At 44.9% G+C, this 16,518-nt stretch overlaps 1 protein-coding gene across 1 annotated transcript in view; it reads right to left on the minus strand.

Annotated features, from left to right (window-relative positions):
- Positions 1–663: 663 nt before the first annotated feature.
- The window catches only part of LOC136577396 (NXPE family member 2-like), a 44,022-nt gene continuing 28,167 nt past the window's right edge, over positions 664–16,518 (minus strand). The window contains exons 7-10 of the mRNA XM_066577301.1: positions 12,159–12,892; positions 7,856–7,917; positions 3,441–3,659; positions 664–1,211 (exon numbers count right to left, since the gene is read on the minus strand). Coding sequence (XP_066433398.1) covers positions 664–1,211; positions 3,441–3,659; positions 7,856–7,917; positions 12,159–12,892 — 1,563 coding nt within the window. The remainder of the gene's footprint in view (positions 1,212–3,440; positions 3,660–7,855; positions 7,918–12,158; positions 12,893–16,518) is intronic.

The following is a 16,518-nucleotide window of genomic DNA, read 5'->3' on the forward strand; positions in this document are numbered from 1 at the left end:
TTATCTATCCCTTCTTCAGCTTATCAAGCATAGAGTGTGGTTACTCAAATAACTATGGGCTACCTATGGCCAACAAGCTTTAGCACCTAGCTAGATTTGCCTGGCCTTGATGCTGGCTCTGTCCTACAGGTGCCCTAAATATACTGAACCAAGGGGATGTATTTTCCCAACCACATAACATAAACTGCATATGCCTCCCCAGTATTCATGCAGATGGCTCATTTCACAGATTTGCTTGCTCTCCTGACTTCTCGGAATCAAGACTCTTTAAGTTGTCAAGAAGGTGAGTTTGTTCTTCAGGGGCTCTTTCCATCCAGTACTTTAGCCTTGATAGAAAATCATACAGATCCCTACTCTACAGAGAGCCTGTCTGTGGCAGCTCCAATTAATGATATGATCAGCTAAGCAGATTTGAATCGGTAGAAGTCAGGTACTAGGATAAAGCCAATCATTAGTTCTAGTTTCAGTTAATGAACCACCATAAAATCTGGAAGATGCTGAATTGACACAACGGATGTAACCAGTATCCACAGGACTGCATTTAGAAGGAGAAGAGGTTGCAGATTTTATATTGGGACCCTGAACCTTCAAGTTACACTTTCTATACTTGGGGACAAAGAAAAACAAGACATGATATTTGGGTTTCCCTTACTCTTGGTTTTATTACGTACAAGCAAAACTAAAAGCCATACTCAAGATACTTTGAAATATATATCCTTGAGGATGGACAGCCACATTGAAAGATGCCACTGTCATGTCCCATGCATCTATAAACCCAACATTGATCCCTTGGAAGACTTCCCTTAAAACCAGATATTGAGTGTAGCCATGGAAGTCACCTTGCATCTCTACTGGAGAATAGATCTCCCTGGTATTCTCTGACTTGATAATGACCTTAGTGTCAGGACTTCTTATGAACAGACGTTCTACTGCTCTCCGGATATTGAAAGCCCGTTTGATAAAAACTTTAATTGGGAAATGTCTGAAGTGTTGCCCCATTGTAATCATAAAAATAGTGTCCTTTCCGCCAGCTTGCTGGTCAATCTGACGACTGGTGTACATGTCTTCCTTGAAGTAGTAGAATGAGGGATGTTCTAATGGGAATCCGTGTCTCTTATAGGAGACATACATATCTTTCTCCAAATTTATGGCTTCCAGTGCTTTGTGCCATTCCGACCATCCTCTTCCATGGTGCCGGAAATAGTTTGTGACTATTGGAGAGAGGCAAAAAAAAATCCAATTAATATATCTTTAAACGATAATGATGAGTAGGCCACATTCCCTAATTTGACCTTGCACTAAAGAGTCATCTGAGACAGACTAGTTACTATGGACACCATACTTGACAACTGCATATATAAGACTGTAGTTGTTAGGCATTGTGTTCCTAGTCAGACATGCCAGTTTCTATTTTAATCTGCGTTATTAACCACATTTTTCTATAAGTAAATTTAAAGGGGTTTACCAGGACTTGGATATTCTTAGGATAGCTTATCAACATCAGATCGGCGGGGCCAGCTGCCCGGGTCCTCCAATAATCAGCTGATTGAAGAGGTTGCAGTGCTCAGGCCACAGCCTCCTCAATGCATGACAGGCACAGAACTATACCTTCAGGCCACATGACAAATGAACATGACATCATCCACCTGTAAAGAGGCTATGGTGCTCAACTCCACTTCTTTAAATAGCTGATCATCGATGAGTCCAGGGAGGCAGACCTTCACTGATCTGATATTGAAGACCAATCCTGAGAATAGGTCACCAATACTTTAGTGCTGGAAATCCCCTTTAAAGGGGTAGTGCCAAGGTAAAGACTCCTGTTCGCATGTCCTTCTAGGCATATGAGCGGGTGTTCCCCACACAGGACCCTTGTCTACAACCCAAAACAGAGATCCACTCAGTAAGATCAGCTCCTGTTCTGGTGGATCTTCTGCTGTCCTTGTATTATAGCATGACCATTAATGTGAATGGCCATCCTGTAATATTACATTTCCCCTGCCACAGAAATATGTAGATTGCTGTGGCTTCTCCCAGCGGAATCAGCTAATTTCTTGGGGTTCCAAGAACAGGACCTGAATGATCAGCTATTCGTGCCAGGCCTCATATTCTTAGAAGGATTATGCATGTTGGCACTACCTCTTTAAGCATAACTCCCAATAGTTTCGTTTTTTTGTGGGACTGTCTTGCAAATAGAGCCTCAGGGCTCGTACCCACTGGCGATAGACTTTCCTGCGATGCGAGAGTGAGTGAAAACGCATGATTATGAAACCAATGATTTTTAAGAGTTTCATTCTCATTAGCGATGTCTTCACTCAAGGCTCGCAGCACTAATGAAAATCTGCGCTATCACCCATTGTTTTCAAAGGGGCCGTCAGCAACAGAGTTGGTCCCATTGAAAACATAGGGGGTACATTGCGCTCCCCTGACAAAGCTGTGACAGCTATGGTAGGGAAATCCTTCATTGCCGCGGGGACAGCAGGGATGAAAGAATCCCCTGCCACAGCTGTCACAGCTGTGGCAGAAGTCCGCTATGCTATCCCATTGCTTTCAATGGGGCCAGCGCTGCTGCCACCCCATTGACAGCAATAGGATGAAGGCATATTCCTTGCAGCAATGATTTTCAGGAAGGTGGATGAGAGGGTGCTTGAAATATAAGCCCTACCTAGAAAATAATCCCAGGCTGTAAAAAAAAAAAATTAACTCCCCTAGAAGAGCAGTCCGGCTCTTCTCTCCATCCCCATCAGTCTTCATCTGTCTTCTGGTGGCTGGGGATTGAAAAATCCCTGCCTCCAGAAAGCGCTGCCTCTGATTGGCTGAATGTTGTGACCAATCACAGGCAGAGCTCAGCCATAATTGAATGACAGGTGAGCGCTGACTGTGATTGGTCAACGCGCTCAGCCAATCAGAGGCAGCGCTCTCTGTAGTCAGAGATTTTTCAATTCCCGGCCACCAGAAGACAGATGAAGACTGACGAGGACGGAGAGAAGAGCCGGACGGCTCTTCTAGGGGAGTTAATGTTTTCGGGGTAGGGCTTATGTGTTTGAAAATCATTGCTGCAGGGGATGAAGGAATGTCCTGCCATAGCTATCACAGCTGTATCAGGGAAGTGCGATGTACTCCCTATGTTTTCAATGGGGCCGACGCTGTTCCCGCCTATTGAATAACATGGATTTTTCTTAGCGCTGCGAGCCTTGAATGAAGACATCACAAATGAGAATGAAACCATTGAAAATCATTGGTTTTATAATCATGCAATTTCGCTCACTCTCTGATCGCAGGAAAGTCTCTCACCAGTGGGTACAAGCCCATAATAAGGCAGAACTTAGGTAAGTTTGCCCCCACAGGTGGCAAGCAGGTGCAAGGCTTACAAAATAACACAATTATTTAATTCAAATTTTTGGATATGAATATAATGACAAATTATCGAGCAGACGTCTTACTCTTGATGATCTCGGAGAAGTACATGATAAACTGGCGTAACGTTGAATCTCCGATGAGGAACAACCTCTTGCCTTGAAGACATTTAATGTAGTCATCCCCCGTCGTATATTCAGTCATGTTACAGTAGATGGGATTCCAGATCTTGTTGTAATAGTATCCACTTGGGAAAGGGGAGCCCATTCCAGTATTACATTTTGGTTTTATGGTTTCTGTTTTGCCTGGAAAACAGACAAGATGAAGAGCATTAAAAGATCATCAGTGCCCTTCCCTTAAAGGCGTTGTCTACTATAGCTGCAATATCTTCTAGTTAGAAGATATCTTAAAGGGGTTGTCTACTATAGCTACAATATCTTCTAGTTAGAAGGGTCCCCTGATTATAAGTTGATGGGAGTTTGTAGTTTGTCGGGTGGATCCAGCAGCAAATGTACAATTCATCTACAGCACCTCCTCCCCCTATGTTGATCCAGAGGAAGGCAAAAAAAAAAAAATTAGGCAAAAGCCAATCTACCCCACCCTTGGGGGAAAAAAATTCCTTCCCAACTTCATAATGGCAGTTAAAATAATCCCTGGATAAACACTCTTCAGAGAAGGTTCCTTCCAGACCCAAGTCCAGCAGTCAAAAGATCTCACATCAGCAACCCGTTCTGACTATTTAATGTCTATACCCTGTAATATCATAGCGCTCTAAAAATACATCTAGTCCCCTCCTAAACGCCTCTATGGATTTTGCCATCACCCCGTCCTCAGGCAGAGAGTTCCACAGTCTCACTGCTCTTACAGTAAAGAACCCCTTCTATGTTGTTGATGAAACATTCGTTCCTCTAACCATAGAGGATGCCCTCTCGTTACCTTCGCAGTCCTGGGTATAAACAGATCATGGGAGAGATCCTTGTATTGTCCCCTCATGCATTTATACGTAGTTATTTGATCGTCCCTTAGCCGTCTTTTTTCCAGGGTAAATAATCCTAATTTTGATGCCTCTCTGGGTATTCCAGTCTCCTCATTCCATGTATTAGTTTAGTTGCCCTTCTTTGAACCCCCTCCAGTACTGTAACATCTTTCCTGAGCACCGGTGACCAGAACTGTACACAGTATTCCATGTGGGGCCTGACAAGTGCCTTATATAATGGGAGGATAATGTTCTCGTCCCTCGCCCCTATACCTCTTTTAATGCACCCCAAAAGTTTATTTGCTTTTGCAGCAGCTGACTAGCATTGGTTGCTCCAGTTAAATCTACAATCCACTAGTACCCCCAGGTCCTTTTCCATATCACTTTTCCCTAGCAGTACCCCATTTAGTGTGTATTGGTGACATCCGTTTCTCCTGCCCATGTGCATAACCTTACATTTATCAACATTAAACTTCATTTGCCATTTTTCTTCCCAAGCCCCCAGCTTATCTAGGTCCGTTTGTAGCCGTACATTGTCCTCCATTGCATTAATTATCTTGTATGTTTTCATATTGTCTGCAAATATTGATATTTTACTATTTTTCAAATTTTGAAAACCAGGTAGCCCATTTAACCCCTTTCCGATATCTCGAAGAAGGGGTTAAAGGGGTTGTCCCGCGAAAGCAAGTGGGGTTATACACTTCTGTATGGCCATATTAATGCACTTTGTAATATACATCGTGCATTAAATATTGGCCATACAGAAGTTATTCACTTACCCCCTCCGGTGTTGGCGTCCCCGTCTCCATGGCGCCGACTGAAGCCTTCTTCTGCCTGGATTAGACGCGCTTGCGCAGTCTGCCCTCTTCTGTCCCGCTCCGGCGTGCTCGCGACGCAGAGGTCTTCTGCGCACGCGCAGAAGACCTGTGCGGCGCGAGCACGCCGGAGCGGCCCCTTCAGCAGGACAGAAGAAGCAGACTGCGCAAGCGCGTCTAATCCAGGCAGAAGAAGGCTTCGGTCGGCGCCATGGAGACAGGGACGCCAACACTGGAGGGGGTAAGTATATAACTTCTGTATGGCCAATATTTAATGCACGATGTATATTACAAAGTGCATTTATATGGCCATACAGAAGTGCTTAACCCCACTTGCTTTCGCGGGACAACCCCTTTAAATGAGCGAAGACAAAAGCAATTAGCTGGATGTGATTTTGTGGCAGCATGAGTTTAATAAGTCCCCAGGACTGAGTAATGTGACATTCCTGACCAGGGTTGGGGTGATGGACTCATAGGGACTGGAACTTATGGCACCATAGTTTAGGCAAATGCAAGGCCTTGTGTAGTGGCCCAGAGTTAACGGGGGACCCTCCATAAGTGTGAATGCATTTGCCTTGTGCCTATGTGTTGTCAGTGTCTTCTATGCTGCATGAATATGATGTGTATTGCATAGCTGCAGCACTAAGTGGGTTAATGTCTGGGTTATGTCTGAAAAATGTATCATGTTTCATGTCACGTGATCATGTTTGGTTTATATGTCTTTGCAAGGTGTCTGGAAGTGTGTTCTGTTCCCGACTTGCAAGAAAGAGAGGACAGGAGAGTGATGTTCTGCAAGTGAGCTACACAGAGGCCATCGGCTCTGTATGGGCCGAAATGGAAGAGGCTGAAAGATTTCCACCAGCCTGCCCTGGGCCTGCTTTACCCGGGAGATGCCAGTGTTACCCCTGAATACTGTGAGAGAGTGAGAGAGGAGCTGCCATGTAGCGTGGAGTGCCCATTTTCCAAACGTGAATGTTTACCGGTCGAGAGCTGGAGAGAGTGAAGGAGTTTGGCCGGGAACAGAACCCCACAGATAACTAGACTGTGGATTCCTGTGCATCCTCCCTGTCACACCACTGTGTGTTCTGCAACATGTTCCTGTTAGCGTGTGTATTCTACTGACGGACTGTAAACAGTTTTTTACTTTTAAAATGTTTCCCTGTGTGTGAACCACATATCAACTTTCTGAAGTTCACCACAGAGGAAGGAATGATGGCGTCACAGGTGACAAAGAACCTACAGGTAATCCACAACTTGGGTTGCCCCCATGCAACTCCACTAGCAGTAACTTAGAGGGTCCTGTGCTACCCCAGGAAAGGAGAAGTTAGAGCCCCGTGACAAGGCTGCAATCTACCCTGCTATCTCCTCAGCTGTGGGCCCGCTCCTCGGACATTGTACTTGCAGGTTAAGTGTTATGTTATGTAAAGTGTTTATGATGGAGTGTAATGTTTATGACATGTCTAAGATGAAGGATTTGTAATGGTGCAGTAAGGCACATGTGATAAGGAATTGAGTAATGTGTGATGTGGAGATTGAAATGCCTTTATTGATGTGTGACGACCTCCGTAAATGGAAGGTAAGTGTATAGCATTCTGTGGGTAAGAGCGCTACTTCTACGGAGCATTTGGGGTTAGGCTTTACGGTTGGGTATGATGTATGTCACAATCATATCACAGACAAGAGAAATTGCAAAAGACACTGATAATTATGTGTTAGTACATGTGTCCTGCTCTCACCAAAGAGAGAGAAGAACTGGAGATGTACATGGGGTGGACAAAAATATGGAAACACTGTACGAAATGCATGCCTTAAGTTTTATGGGATTATAAATCATATTTCAATAAAACATGCAGAAACCGATTTTAAGTGGAGGTAATATGACACAGATGCTGCCGGGCAGAAGAGAACATCTGCTGAGCAACACAGTTCCATTGGTTGGGAGTTTGAGCCATTCAGCTGCTGTTTCCAGCTGGCTCCCAAAACCACCCAGAGCAGGGCAAGAGGTGAAGTAAACAAAAATTGTCAGGAAAGCTCTTATCCAAGCAAGGATCAAAAGGGCAGCTCAGTGCTAATGATTAAAATCCCATGCATTTCTAAGGTGTTTCCATATTTTTGTCCACCCCCTGTACATATTGGTGAGAGTGTCCGTTTAAAAAGAGAGTATATTTTGTGTTGCAGATGTTGTTTTGAGTACTGTCGCTTTAAAGAGAGAGAGCGGATACCAAATTATCCCGTTACATTAAAATACACGAAAACCCGCTTATGGAGCGTGATACTGTTAATTATGCCAATGTTAAGTTAAGAAGCCTGAGGGAACACATAAGGCCTCTCTTCTCCATATAGGGAGCCTATAGCGATTAGTGCATTACAGTTGGGGGCTCCTGTTACAGGTTTTGCATTGGGGCCCAGGAACTTCAAGTTACGCCTCTGGTTAAGGGGTTAGGAGAAGTTGGGGGGCCCCAAGATAAACTTTTGCATCCGTGCCCATTACCCTTTAGCTACGCCCCTGCCCCCACTGACTAATAGAGGACTGATGCAGATGTAAAAATCCGTCCCAAGCCATTAGGTCTAAAATATAAAATATGTCAAAATCCTTCTGTATGTCTAAAACCAAGAGCATACATCTATGGTTATCCCACCTTCCCCATCCAATCTCAGCAGGGATCATTGAGTTAATACATATGAACTGTCTGGTGGTACAAAAACTTACTTTCACATCTGGTTACCTTTATGGAATCAAATGTTGGGGGAATTTCAACAGCAACATTTGGTCTTAAAAATAAAATAGCAAAATGTTAGAGTTTATACATCGCTGTATAATATGTAGTCAATGCATGTAAACTGGAAACCATCAACAAGCAGGCTGGTTTATTTCTTTGTTCTAAGTATGACTTGTATAAGCACCAATCTGCTTGTTAGCACCTGCTACAGTACTTCGACCCCTGTGTAGCAGCTCCCATTGATTTTAATAAGACTCCAACCTGCAGTTACAAGTGTCGGCCACTACACAGGAGCCGGAGCAGCAGCTTCCTCTGTGACTTCTTACTCATTAAGACATGAACAGCAGAAGAGTCTACCGTAATTATCATACAAGTACTAAATTGGGCTTTCGTGTGTTAGTGTGTCAGCTTACAGGGGTGTTAAAGTGTTACCATTTCGTGCAGCCATAAAAATCTGAGAATAAATCGTCCTGTATAAACAGGCAGTCATTCATTTGGGAACAACTGCCTGTTTACTCTGAATGGAGGAGGGCAACTGGAAGTGATCTCCGGCCCGCTCCGTCTCCCTTCGGTAAGCAATTGCATGTTGGGACAACTGTCTGGCGCTATAGTGTCCCTTTTATGTACTTCTATTTGCTGTAATAGTGCACTGTCCAGGCACTATTGAGGCACACGCTCCAAATACGCTCTACTTGCTGGTTTGTAGTAAAAAAAAGTCAGGCTTTATCCTTAAGGCTGGCGTCACACAGGGCAGATTTGCCGCAGAAATTCCCTGCTGCAAATCCACCTGCGGCCACTAATCCCGGAGTTGGCCAGCCATGTGGATGAAATTTGTCAAAAATCTCGTCCACACGGGACGGCCAATCCTTTGTGGCAAAGCTGGCAGAAGCCGGCGCTGCACCGCGGATTCCCTGGTCGCAGCATGTCTATTTTTTTTCTCTTGCGGCTGCACTCTCCTCTATTGGAGCGTCGGCCGCAACAGAAAAGCATGCGGCCAAGCCGCTCCAAAACCTACGGCTAAGTGCTGCGGGTTTTGAAGCAGCGCTTTCCTGGCAGAAATCTTGTGATTTTTCTCTGCGGCCAAACCGTGAGATTTCCGTCAGGATTCCACCCTGTGTGACCCCAGCCTGAGGCTTCTTTCACAGGAGCGTATATTGGGCGGCGTTTTCACGGCTAGCTAATATACGCTTCCATCTGGGGCATAGAAGCTAGTGAACGGGCGCACAAATCTACCATTTGTGTGCGCGTTTACACGGCATCGGGCCCAGTACATATGCATCGAGCTCACCATGCCATCCCCCATTTCCCCTCCCTCCCCATTGCAGGCTCACCTCTCGTCTCCTCCCCGCTCGTTCTTTGCAATGGAAGGTGGTGAGGCAGGGGCAGAGCTAAGTGTCAGCTCGCCCCGCCTCCTCCCATTGATGGCTATGGACAAGGGGTGGGGAGAGGGCGGTAAATTAGCTCCCCCCACATGTCGCCCCTTGTCTATAGCCATCAATGGAAGGAGGCAGGACAGGCTGGTGCTTAGCTCCGCCCCGTCCCACCCCCTCCATTGTACAGAACGAGTGTGGAGGAGACGAGAGGTGAGCCTGCATGGGGGAGAGGAGAGTAGAAGGAGGGAGTTTAGCAACTATGCTGCTAAACTCCCTCCCACCTATGGCCGCTGCTATGGGCTCCCATAGGAGCCCATGCAGCAGCAGATGTATTCAGGCCCAAAAGAAAGTTCCAGGACTATCTTTTGGGCCTGACGTAAAAACGCCCAGTGCTAAATTGGCCTTGCCGGACGCTTTTACGTCTCAGTAATACGCCCATGTGATCTGATGCATTGGAATCCAATGCATCAGATCACAGCGCATATTGGCCGGCCGTGAAAAAGGCCAGCCGATAAGCGCTAGTGTGAAAGAAGCCTGCGTCTGTCATTTTTCCTGCGCAGAAACATTGCACTGAACTCCAGTGTGCCTGGTATACAATGAAGAGGTTGCAGCACTCATCTGAGCATTGCAACCCATTCACACAGTTGACCAGCTTAGCTGCCAGGCATTGGCTCTGTACCAATCTGATATTGATGGCCTACCATATCCCAAGGGTATCCTAGGGTTTGGAGCTCTGTATCAGAAAAAAATAGCTCTGACTGATGTAAAGATCTATTAGCTAAGCTCTATCCAAGTTTTTCATCTCTACACTGAGCTAAACCTTTGTCAATAAGGAAATGGATACCACTTTTTGGTGGAAAGTCTCCAGACTTGAGCCGTCCACGGGGAAAATCAGGCCCGCCGCGGATTCTTCATGTAGAATCCGTAGCGGGTCCCTCCTGCCCCGCGGACATGAGGCCTAAAAAGAAGAATAAACCCACCTGTTCCGGACGATGCGGTTCTTGCCTTCTTCGCGGCCGGATCTACTTCCTTCGGCCCGGCAGATGTGCTCGGCACGCCGGCAGTGTGCCGCACGCATGCGCGGGGCAGATCCGCCGGGCCGAAGAAAGAAGATCCGGCCACGAAGAAGAGAAGAACCGCATCGTCCGGAGCAGGTGAGTTTTAATTTTGGTACGGGTCTCCCGCGGATCCGGACGGCTTCCATAGGCTTCAATAGAAGCCTGCATGAGCCGTCCCCACGGGAGACCCGCACTAAAATGGAGCATGTCCGGATTTTTTCCCGCACACGGACACGCGCCTGACGGGAAAAATGACATCCGCAGCTATTTAACTACCTGCGGGTGTCCAATGCATCCCTATGGGGTGCGGATCCGCGTGCGGGAGAAACGCTGTGGATTTTAACCCCGTGGACATGAGGCCTTAGCCTTCCACCAATGTGCAATATAGAGAACTAATTAATTTAGGGAATAAGACGTTTTTTTAATCTTTTTACTACTGGACCTAAGAACTTTTGGATTTTTTCGAAGAGTCCAATATATATCCCGAAAATTGCCATTATAAACCAAACCTAACCAAAGATACACAGACTAGTGTCACCATACATCTCTTTCCTGCTCAGCCATTCTCCGGCCCCAAGATTGCCACCATCATGAACTGCATGGAGTATGCAAATTAGTTGTAACTGGTCTGATGGGCATTTTAGTTGTAGGATTGGTTGGGGTCCTCTCCCCCTCCATTGGCTCAAACCATGTCCTGTGGCTCTTGGTTGATATTTCCACCTCACTTGAGCTGGAGACTACGTGCAATCCATACATTATGTATGCGCTAGACTTCTGGAATTGTATTTGTATGACATCAGTGAACCTGATAGCCACAGCAGAGAATGTCACTACTTCTGCACTGATTCCAAAGGTGAGGCACATGCTATGCTAAGCTGAAAGAAGAAGACGTTGATCTAGTTCACCTTGCATCCATTCCCCCTTGTTGATCCAGAGGAAGGTAAAAAAAACACAATGAGGCAGAAATAATCTCTGGATCTACGTCTTGAACATTCCTACCTGACTACAAGACCCGAATCAGCAACTTCGCTGGTTATCTAATGCCTATATCCTGTAATATCATAGCACTCTAGAAAGGCATCTAGTCCCCTCTTAAACTCCTCTATGGATTTTGCCATCACCACGTCCTCAGGCAGATTGTTCCACAGTCTCACGCATGACATCTACAGCTCAAGAAATCTAGAGACGTCAATCAAGAGCCAAGGGATGTGTTTTAGGCCGGTGGAGGGGCAGAGAGCCATGCAAAAACAACAATTTCGAGAACATGTAATGGCTGTGCAGGGAAACATGGTATGGTTACAGTTGTCTGTATGCAAATAAGAAAGATGGAAAAATACCTCTAAAGCACCATTTATTGGATGGCAGCATTTCATCAAATCAAAGGGACTTATTACGAGCCTTAACAAGGACTGGCAATATTAAACCAAGCCAGAAAGCCATGTACTGACAGACGTTTTTGGGGTGATTGCCCCTCCTTAGTGTGCAGGAGGCTTCTAGCTTAGTCTGTGAGGGGCCTGGGATGTGGGTTAGAAGCGGTGTTGTGTGTCTTTAAGGAGAGCACCTAATAAGTGTGTGGAGACAATCCAATAGATGGCGATGTAGAGGTATTTTTCCATCTTTCTTATTTGCATAGATTTCCCAGAGGAGCTAGCATCTCCTCATAAGTCTTCTTACTCATCTTTTAGGTGTCCCCACACCCCTTCTGGGTGCTCTTCTTGGGGAAAGACTATACCATCCCCTGACCCACTCACCCCCTAGGTGTCTCCACACACTTTTTGGGTGTCACCCTTCTTTGGTTAGGTTTGGTTTATCATTTTTGGTGACACACTACCAGTAACTAGTATATGGAGTGGAGATTATACCTCTGAAACATCTGTCTTTCATCACGGGTCAGATATGATAGAGGAATCTCGTAGCCCCTCATTGCTTTCAGGCTCTCACAAGTGAAGTTTGGAACTTGGTAGCAGTAGTAGGCCTCCTCATACAGCAGGTCCTTATACTCACAGATTTCTGTACCCTCTTCTTTCTCAAGTTCAAAACCACATTTACTCGCTGCTTCTTTGCCAAATTTTTCATATTTGCCCTCAAAACCAATAACTCCTAGACTGGAATGTCTGGCTCGCCACAAAGCAGCAATCCCTTCACTTGGATGGAATAAGAGGATGTGGACTTTGACTTTGCCAATCCAGTACAATGGAAAGTGAATATGGTAGGACCCATTGTTGAAGTCTTTAACAGTGCCAGACACAGAAGCTCCAAGGTCTTCAGAGAAGATTCTTGGCCTTATGAAGTCTCCACCATATGTCTTCCTGTTCCCCAAGTAATCGAACATATCAACTCGCACCACAAAGTCTTCACCGATACAGTACGTCTCCTTGGGGTTTACAAGGGAAACCTTACTGTCCGCCCCACTTGTGGTTTTGTTGAAGTAAGTAAATGTCACATTGGGGATGAGGGTTTCGATTTTGTGATACATTGCATCTATTTTGGCTTGAAGCTCGGATTTAGGTGGAGGAGTTGCATCATTTAATCTTGGAAAATATTCTTCATCCTCAGAGGGTCTAAGGCAGTTTTGAAGCATCCTCTGCCATGAATCCTGCAGTTTAGGGTGTTGTAAAACAACAAGAAATAATGATGTTCTATATTATAACTAGAAAAAAAATTTAGCATTATTTTAAATTTAGTCTGAAACCAGTCTAGTGGCTTCATCATACATGCCAGCTTATATACACTGATTGGCGGTTTTATTAGAGTCCTCAGTCCTATTACCTTAGAATTTCCCTATATAAAAATTTTTCCCGTGACCCCGGATGCAGCATAAAATCATGTGATTAGTTTTCCGTGGATCAGTTTCAGTGTGGATCCACATTAGATGGGAAAATCCAGCTATCTGAGTGACTTCCAACAAGGCTGGTTCATTAGTGCTAGACTAGCCAGGGCCGGGATGTCATTGCCAACCGCATTTTCTTGTGTAATGGTGTGGAGAGTATACAGAGAATGGCATGATTGAGGAAAACATTCAGCGAAACAAGATTCTGTGAACACAATCAAGTCGTTGCTGGAAGGGGTCAGAGGAGGATGTCAAGAATCATTCGGACCAACAGGCGCCGAACTGTTAAGAGCAGCCGAAAAAAATACTAGTACTCCAACTAACATGTCCGAACACACAAGTCGCTGCTCCTTACCACAGTTGGACTGTAACAGCTGACGACCAATTCCAGCGCCATTGTGTCTGAGGGAAACAGAAGGCTGAGACTCCAGGGGGGCAAAAGAGCACAAAAATTGTATCACTGAGCAGCAAAAAAACATGACCTTGTCAGATAAATCCAGATTTCGGTTGCCCCGTGCTGAACAGGAATGATTTCATCACCTAGTGGAATCTACGCTGCAATAAATTGCTGCAAAGTCAAAGGAGGCCCAATGCGCTACTAGATGGCTGACTCTAATACAGGCAACATTCAGACAGCACTGGAGACTCAGACAGCAGCAAGTGTGAGGCTCAGTGTGTATAAGGACAGGGCCAGGGGGGTCCTAAACATGCACTGGGGCTCAGAGGAGGTCCAATTACTTAGTGGGGGCACACAGTGGATCCTACTACTAAGTGGGACAATAGAAGAGGTCTTATTGCTAATTGGGGAAAAGGGGTCCGTATTACCATTTGGGGCCTAAGAAGGGGTCATTTTTGCAATTTGTTTCAACAATATTTATTGGGTTTAATTTTTTCATAACAGACAATAATAAGTGAACACATTGAATAGCCAAGAAATACAGTTATAACATTCCAATAGACATATAGGTCATATAATTAATTAAGAAAAAAATAACATCTATTGGTTTAAACAGAGGGAAAGGTGGGTAAATAACTACCGTGTTTCCCCAGAAAAGAAGACACTGTCTTATATTAAATGTTGCCCCAAAAGAAGCACAGGGTGTTATTTTCAGGGGGTGAGGGGACGTATACTCACTTAGCAGCTGGCGCCTGTTTCCCCACGATAATCTCCCTGGCGCTAGCGGCAGGCTGCTGTGTAATCCTCCCCGCTGTCAGAGGATTCTCTCTCTGGTACATGGGGCTTTGGCTTGATCATTCACAGCCATTCTGTGAATGACATCACTGAATGTCTGTGATTGGTTCATTGAGCGCCGGCTGTGATTGGCTGGCATTCGATCCAATCACAGCACTCACTTGCTGAAGGCGGGGGATTCAAAGCCACATGTACTAGAGAGAGAATTCTCTGACAGCAGGGAGGATTACACAGCAGCCAGCCGCTGGCGCCAGGGAGACCATTGCGGGGACACAGACGCCGGCTGCGAGGTGAGTATTGCAGGGGTTTTTTTTACCTAGTGTAGCTAGGGCTTATTTTCGGGGGGGGCTTATATTTCAAGCCCCTCTGAAAATCAGGGTAGGGCTCATTATCGGGGTAGGTCTTATTTTTGTGGAAAAACGGTAGTAGCGGGTAAAACAAAGAAGAGTTGTGGATATAGCTCCTGCAGATTGTTCATTATTTGACAGAGGCGTAGTACTCTTATCGGATTGGAATTTATGACACTCATTTAGATATATACTGATTGCAGGAAGTCCATGATCTCCATACATATTGGAATTTCAGGAGTGTAGGTGGGTTAGTTACAGATATTTTTATGTGTATATGTCTGGTTGATCATGGAGATAGTTTCTCCTATATTTGGGATGTCACAGCTATTCCAATATCTAAGAATAACCAAATTTGATAATGCCAACACTCTGCCTCCCAGAATCTGACATTTTGGTGGGATTAGGTGGAAGTTAATTCGCAATAGACCCAGTAAGGGAGATTTCTGGACTGTGCGACCAACCAAGGAAGACAACAGCTGGAACTGGAGTCCCAATATTGCCCGAGAGAAGGGCAGCTCCACAATCTAGTAATGATCTCTTCTCCAACCATCCGAGCAATCAGGGTATGTCTTTGACAGGCGGATTGGCATAGAGTACCATCGAAGTGTGATTTTCATGAGTGCTATACTTGAGTGCTTTAGGAGTCTAATAGAAGGCTTGCTTCCATTCTTGGTTGCTGAAGTTTTGGCCCAACTCCCTTTCCCACTCCTTCAGAGGATATGTTCTTTGGATCTTGACGCGGTCATGTAGTAGTGCATATATAGGTTTTCAACCTTTAGTTCCTTTACAAAATATTCAAAATATATTTGGAAAACCCTTTTGCCATATTTATAATAAAATAATAAAACCCTAAAACATATTTGGTAACGCTATATCCGTAAAAGTCCAATCCATCAAAGTAATGCATTATTTACCCCACACAGTGAACGTCGTCGGAAAAAAATACAATGCCAGAATTGCACTTTTCTTAGTCACCCTATACCCTATAAAGATAGTTATGACTTTTTAAAAGGGGTGAGGAAAAAGACGAAAATGGAAAGAAAGAAAAAAAGGTCCGCGCGCTTAAGGGGTTAAACCAGGTTTTAGCTCTCTAGGGTCTATTGTTCTCAACATATGCACTAAAAATCATATGCATAAACTCCCCAGCAGGCTGAGGCGCGAATGCTGTCACACACAAACAGTTACACGGGTTCCTCACTCCTCTCTGATTGGCTGAGACTCTTATGTAGAAGGGGTGGACAAAAATATGGAAACACCAAAGCTGTAGTCTGCTTTTTCATCACAATCCTACGCAATGATCGTCTGCCCCTGTCACTGGTGTTTGTCGGGTGCGGTTTTTCCAGTCTTGCTGTTTGCGGTCATAATCTTGGATACTGTGCCTCGTGATACAAAAACTCCCACTATCTTTGTTACAGAGTTACCAACAAATGGGCCCCAACAATTTAACCGCATTGGAATTTTATCAGCTCTGTCTTGTTTCCCTCCCAACTGTACAGAATGCTGTCTTGAAGACAAATTACACTTACCATGTGTTGGCGCTGCTATACAGATCATTACATCACGCAACAACTACAGCATCGCCTACTAACCCCGCTGTAGTACACTTGTATGGATCTCAGACCATTATGAGGTATCTACTTCGTATTTTAATCATTAGCACTGAACCTTTTTGATATGGTTAAAATTTACTGTTAATATTGTGAAATATGATTTTTAATCGCATGTAACTTAAGGCATGCATTTTGTACCGTGTTTCCATATTTTTGTCCACCTACTGTATGTCACGATTGGTTATATTACCCTCTCTGATACTATAGTACTGAGAGGAATCTATCTGATCTGTGTGTTAT

This window comes from Eleutherodactylus coqui, chromosome 8, assembly GCF_035609145.1.
Source record: "Eleutherodactylus coqui strain aEleCoq1 chromosome 8, aEleCoq1.hap1, whole genome shotgun sequence".
Classification (NCBI taxonomy): domain Eukaryota; kingdom Metazoa; phylum Chordata; class Amphibia; order Anura; family Eleutherodactylidae; genus Eleutherodactylus; species Eleutherodactylus coqui.